At 45.2% G+C, this 6246-nt stretch overlaps 1 protein-coding gene across 1 annotated transcript; it reads left to right on the forward strand.

Annotated features, from left to right (window-relative positions):
• Nucleotides 1–1061: 1061 nt before the first annotated feature.
• On the forward strand, nt 1062–4810 carry LOC100191252 (uncharacterized). Its single transcript, NM_001136686.2, has 3 exons — nt 1062–1270; nt 1820–2643; nt 4481–4810. The coding sequence occupies exon 2, from the start codon at nt 1877–1879 to the stop codon at nt 2621–2623; it is 747 nt and encodes a 248-aa protein (NP_001130158.1). The 5' UTR covers nt 1062–1270; nt 1820–1876; the 3' UTR covers nt 2624–2643; nt 4481–4810.
• The last annotated feature ends 1436 nt before the right edge of the window (nt 4811–6246 follow it).

Below are 6246 nucleotides of genomic sequence, written 5' to 3' on the forward strand. Positions count from 1 at the left end.
CTTCACTCAACAAACAATGCAGTGTACAATATAAAACAATATTTTTGATGAAACAATGTTTTAGATGACCATATATATATATATATATATATATATATATATATATATATATATATATATATATATATATATATATATATATATATATATATATGATATGCTAGACACGATCTTAAAGTGTAAGAACGCCGTCTTTAATCTCGCCACCAAACTCTGCTAGAAGAAAGCTACGGACAAGGGCCCCTTGCTCCTTGGTGGTCGAGTGCAAATTGCCAAGCTGACGGCTCAAGTGGTCAAGTGGGATGTACTCGATTTGTCTGCTTGCCTGACTGCTGGGCCGGGGGGTGATCGCAGCAGGATAGCAAGTTGCCCGTGGACATGCCAGCAATTTTGACGCAGCTGTATAACATACCAGCGTGTGATAGAAAAGAATGTGGATATCCAAGGTGAAGAAAATCCGTCAGTTAGCTCACGGAGGAAACATGAAACACAAGAAGGACATGACCATCTCAGTCCACGCCAAAAGATATTCTCATTTTCCTCACCATTTTTTCTCCCAAAAATAAAACATACTAATTACTCACCATTTTCACCCTCATTCTCGTTTTCTATTCACGTTCCTCTCTTCAGCGCAACCGGAAATATCTAACGGAACATGCGGTCCACGCTCGTGCCGTACGATCCCACCGTCCAACCGATTAACCAAATACAATCAACGGCTAATAGACCATACTGTGCGGCTCCCCGTGTCCGATGCGGCTCCACCTGGACTCGCGGCCACGCGCAGCCATCATCTGTTTCTTCTTTCTTTGACGCCTCAGTTCAACTCGACGTCCCCGAAATGCCCCTGCCGGCCGCGCCCCACCGGTGTCGGCCTCACCGCACCAAGTCGGACGCCGACTGGGCCAGGGCCCAGGGGCGTTTACGTAACCCCGCGCCCCGCCCCGTCGCTTCCGCCGTCCCGTCACCGCATCGCGCGGCGCCTCGGACAGCTGGACCCTGCCCCGTCACGGCCCCGCGTGGATGGTCGGTTCTGCCCCTGGCCCCCTCGCGGCGCACGCACCCGTCTGGTGGCCGGCCTATCTGGTGCGGTGCGGCGCGGCTCGATCCGGCCCGACGATTCCGATCCCCTCCCGTCCCGTCCATCCCGTCTCGTCTCGCCTCGCCCTCCACGCCGGCGACCGGAGAAGGGGCCGTGCAGCGCAGGCGACGCCCACAACGAATCCGTCCCCCCGCGCCGGCTTCGCCCAGCCCCGCGGCGACGCACCAGGTAAGGCTCCGTTCGCGGTAGCTCTGTATCTCCCGCGGGAATGGATTGCGCAACGCGTGTTCAATGGCGTGACCGACGCCGTGCGCTCGCTTGGCTGCCAGCACAGTCTCCTACTCCCGCTGGGTGGAGAATGCCGTGCGCTTATACCCTGCCGCTCGCGAAGAATCGCACCTGGGTATAGCTTGTTCGAGGAGCTCTCGATCCACGCGGCCCGGCACAACCCCCCCGCACGCTGAGCAAGCGAGCGCCTGCACTGCCTGCTCTGTCTGATTGACCGTAGTTCCTTGCTGCACGCAGCTGGTACATGCAGTCTGCCCCTCTAGGTTCTCATAGGCGACATTGGGGGTTCACCTAGGAAGCATTTCGTGCTCTTGGTTCGAGCTTTACAAGTGATGGTGAAATGTTGGTTTTCAAGATTTATAAATGACAAAGGAAGGATTTTTTTTCCGGCGTGTATGCCATTTCTATGAATTTTCTTTGATTGCAGGCACTGGCAATCAGTCAATGATAACTGTCCAATAACTTAACTTTGCAACTTCTGTGAAACAGGATTGAAGGAGGCATGAGAAGGTGGACATCATTGCTATAGCGATTTGATTACTGGAGATGGTGTTGGTGGTAAAGCAGCACCGCTGCACACACTCTGCGAGCTGCGTTTGCATCAAGGGCCACCTCAGTGAGGATGCTCTGTTCCTCGTCTTCCGCCACATGAACTGGAACCCGAGGCTGATTGCTATCTTGTCGTGTGTGTGCAAGTGGTTTGACGAGGTTGCCAAGCAGGTGCTGTGGAAGGAGTTCTGTCATGCAAGGGCTCCAAAGATGATGCTGGATTTGCATTCAGGTGGCAGCCACATTGTTGATGGGAACTGGAAGGCACTGGGGAAGCTGCTCATCTATTGCAATGGCTGCACAAAAGGGGGGCTGTTTAATAACATTCACGTTCCAGGCCATTTTGTGTTCAGGACACGCTTTTCTAGGACTGCGGGCAGGAGTTTCCTGCCTCTGCCATGTAAGTCGGATGTCCTGTATGTGTCAGATCCATGCGAGCATCTTGATCAGGGGGAAGAAGGCGACATAGGTTTCTTCCGAGGCATCTTTATGTCATTTGCCACTTCAAGGGTAAAGAAGATGTTGATTGAGAAGCGGGCGAGGTTTCATCCAAGGGAGTTGTGCCCTTATTGTAAGGCCAAGCTATGGAACATGTTTCAGGAAAATATGATCCCAAGGAGTGCTTCCGCAAGGCTGGGTGCCTATGATGACTCTGTGGAGTATTTTGTATGCCTGAATGGACATGTTATTGGACTCGGTACCCTACTACCACTCTCAGACTCAGAGGAGGCAGCAGATGAGTGATCATCAAGAACATGAATCAGGTGATCATATATTTTCTGTTGATTATTTGTCAAGAATAAGTATATTATTTATATGATGTATTTAAAAATATGCACTGAAACACAGGTAGGCCTTTTCCATGGCAGATTTCTTCTTGAATCTTTTCTGTAAACATCAAGTTTCATATGCAGACATGTCTGGATCTGCTACAGACTTTTTTTGCTGTTCAATATTAGCTTGTGTTTGCGTACACTTAAATGCTTAATCCTATTTATTTAATGCATAGCCTGATCAATATTTCATATCATATACCAACATTTTCTCCGTGGAACTCCCAAGGATCTCAGCATAAGCTTGTTGGGATATCGTAAAACACAATGCAAATTTGAGATTTTATTTTAGGATTTTTTACATTTAAAAAGGAAGCATTACTAGCAAAACTATTCTCAAGGGTTTCTATGCTTATTTTGTAATGGTGTCATAATATTGAATCAATTCTTAGAATCTCTATTTTTTTAACGGAAGGGCAGGCCAGGTATAGTAGTAAGAGCTGTCTCATTGAGTCACCAAGTCACGTGTTCAAAGTGCCTCTCATTTCTGGGGAGAAGGCTTGCCTCGGTTTATCTCGTCCCAGACCTCACTCATGTGGGAGCCTCTGGCACCGGGTTTGCTCAATTTTCTTTAATGCAGTCCCTGTCTGTTTCTGGCACCCTTCTCTTTGGTCATAGTTTGTATGGTACATCAAGTCACAATCAGTGATAATTATCTTCATGTTAGAAGTGGCAGCACACAAGGTTTGGGAGGCAGTTAGTGCTTATGAACATCCAAAAAACTTGCACCATTCGAATTTTCACTTCTGGTACTTGTAATTAGGAGAGCAGTCAATCTATATTGATGATTATCTTCATGTTAGAACTTAGAAGTGGCAGCACACAAGTTTTGGGAGGCAGTTAGAGTGCTTATGAACACCCAAATAACTTTCACCATTCCAATTCTCACTTCTATTACTTGAAAATTAGGAGTGCAGTCAATATATATTGATGATATACTGCAGGTCTTTTGAATTTTCTTCCTTAATATAATTTGGTTTATTTGAAGAAGAGCTATATTGTCTGGCCAGTTTGTTGTCTTATTTTATTTGTGAAAAAATATTTGGAAAACCTGCATTGCTAATACCCTGTTTTATTTATGATTTGCTAGTTTTGTTGCTTTTATCTACTTAGACCATAACAAGTTAACACCATTTGTCACCAAGTACGCCAGTTTAAGTAAGATAGCAGTCTCTTTCAAATAAAAGGGTGTCAAAGCTGTGATCTAGTATTTACTAATAGGGAAATTTTGCTGTCGGACACCGTTCTTTGGTGGAATTGGCTGATCAACACTGCTATTCCATGTATTTGCTGAGTACCATTATAAAACTTTTTTTTGCTCCTGGACACCACATTTTTTCATTTTCTCGGATTTGAAGAAAGACAAGGTGTGGAAATATAACTTTTGCCCTCTTCAACCTCCAACCGCTCACTAAATATTTGTCGTAAAACATGGTTGTTGGTCATTTATGGCAAATATTTAGTGATCAGCTGGAGGTTGAAGAAGAGGGCAAAAGCGATGTTTCTTCACCATATCTTTCTTCAGATCCGAGAAAGTAAATAAAATAATCGTGCGCGGTGTCCAGGAGCAAAATAACCGTTTTTTTGTAATGGTGCTCGGCAAATACAGAGTAGTCGTGTTGAAGAATTTCTCTTACTAATAATAGATAAAAGATGCAATGTAGTGACGGAATATCTGTGTAAGGTAAAAGGCAGTGCAAATAGAAATTCTTGTTATGGTGAAGTGAAACAAACATGTGTTGTGAACTGACTCCCCATTTGTTGACAGGTTTAGAAGATTGAAGCCCAGGGCTTGTGAAATGGTACTGAATCTTGGTTGTGACTAGCAGATAATGACATTGGTTCTGCAAACTGTTGCACGACAGGAACCTGTGATGGGATCTGCATCGAACTGCAGCTGTGTTCTTCAGGGGGTGCCTTGCATCAGATTGAAAAAAAGAGCTACTTTATAGTGCCTCTCCTTTATTTATTGATATGTCATTACTTGTTTTTGTAACTGCAATCAAGATACTGGGACGCTACCCGCTTGCCTGTTTAGACATGTTCACATCATGTGTAGTGAGGTGTTTTATTTAACGAGATGTTAAATTTGTGCTCATGATATTCATGTGCTGTTATCTTTACTGTGTGCCGTTTCTGTTGCTGATTACTAGTTCTGGCGTGCGTGGTATTCTGCTAATATACATGTTTTGTCATCGGCTGTTAATTCAAAAGGAGAATGGAAGAGTGATTGAGATATAGACTAACTCAAAACATATTCACAAAATGGGCTTGACCCAATCTACGTACAAAATGGATCCAGACGAACATAATCGGCTTAAATGGGCTCAGGCGCCTCATCTTTTCTCCGCTTCCTTGCGTCGTCCCATCCCAACCGTGCGACCTTTTCCCTTTTTATATTTTAAAACAATCAAAATTTTAATTTTATATCTTGACTTCTAAATGTTATATTTATGGGTGTCTTACATTCATTCATCTTGAATCTTTTTGAGTAGATCTTTGGAGTGTTTCTCTTGTGAGATGAAATTCCTTCTCTCATTTGCTTGCCTTGAAAACCAACCAAGAAGAATGTAAGCTCTCTAATCATTGATAGAGTGAACTCCTTCTACATCAATCCACTAAATTTTTTGCCATGTCCTTCATTAGTTAAGTCAAAAGTATTGTCCTCAACATAAAATTGACAAATGAAGATATTGCCGTGTAGCTTCTTGGTGAATGATGTGGTGTGACCACCTTGATTTTGAAGCCCTTCTTAATAAGGAAATCTACCATGCCATTGTATCTTGCTTTAGCCCATATAACACCTTGCATAACCTATGAACATGATTAGGATACCTACGATCTCCAAACCTAGAGGGTTAATCAACATATACTAGTTTTATGTTAAGATTGGATGTTGTCGGAGGGAAAACTCCTCCGACCGAGTGGCGGAATGCACCTGCCCTGATCCTAAGATGAGAAGGGGGCCTAGGGATTTGCCTGATTAGCTGGAAGAACACGAGAACACAAGAGTTAGAGTGGTTTGGGCTGTCGGAGCGTAATACCCTACATCCACTGTGAGTTGTATTGTTTGAGAGTCTCTATGCCTTGTTTCCTCCTCGTTGTAACGTTGTGTGCCCTCCCTTTTACAGTCTAAGGGGGCACATACAAGGGACCCGAGCCCCGACAGCTAGGCCCAGTAATCTATTGCTAGATATAGAGTGAGTGGAGCGGCGACTCGTGGAGAACGGGTATCTTCTCCTGGACTTCGTGTAGATCTCCTGGCTTGTCGTGCCTTTGCCTCGTCTAATCGGAGTAGGGCGCAGGAGTAGGTTGCGACGTAGGTTGATGCGCTACGCATGTAGGGGTGCTCAGGCGACGTCGTCCTGTCTTCTCCGCCTGCTACCCTTTGCCTCGGTAACACGCGGGCTACAATGGGAGTCATGATGACAGCAGCCCACACGACGCAGAGAGTCAATGGTCTCGCCTCGATAACGCGCTAGTTACTGTGCGACTCATGTACTGCGGATGCACCCCTTGCCACTAGAGCGGACA

This window comes from Zea mays, chromosome 2, assembly GCF_902167145.1.
Source record: "Zea mays cultivar B73 chromosome 2, Zm-B73-REFERENCE-NAM-5.0, whole genome shotgun sequence".
In the NCBI taxonomy this organism is placed as follows: domain Eukaryota; kingdom Viridiplantae; phylum Streptophyta; class Magnoliopsida; order Poales; family Poaceae; genus Zea; species Zea mays.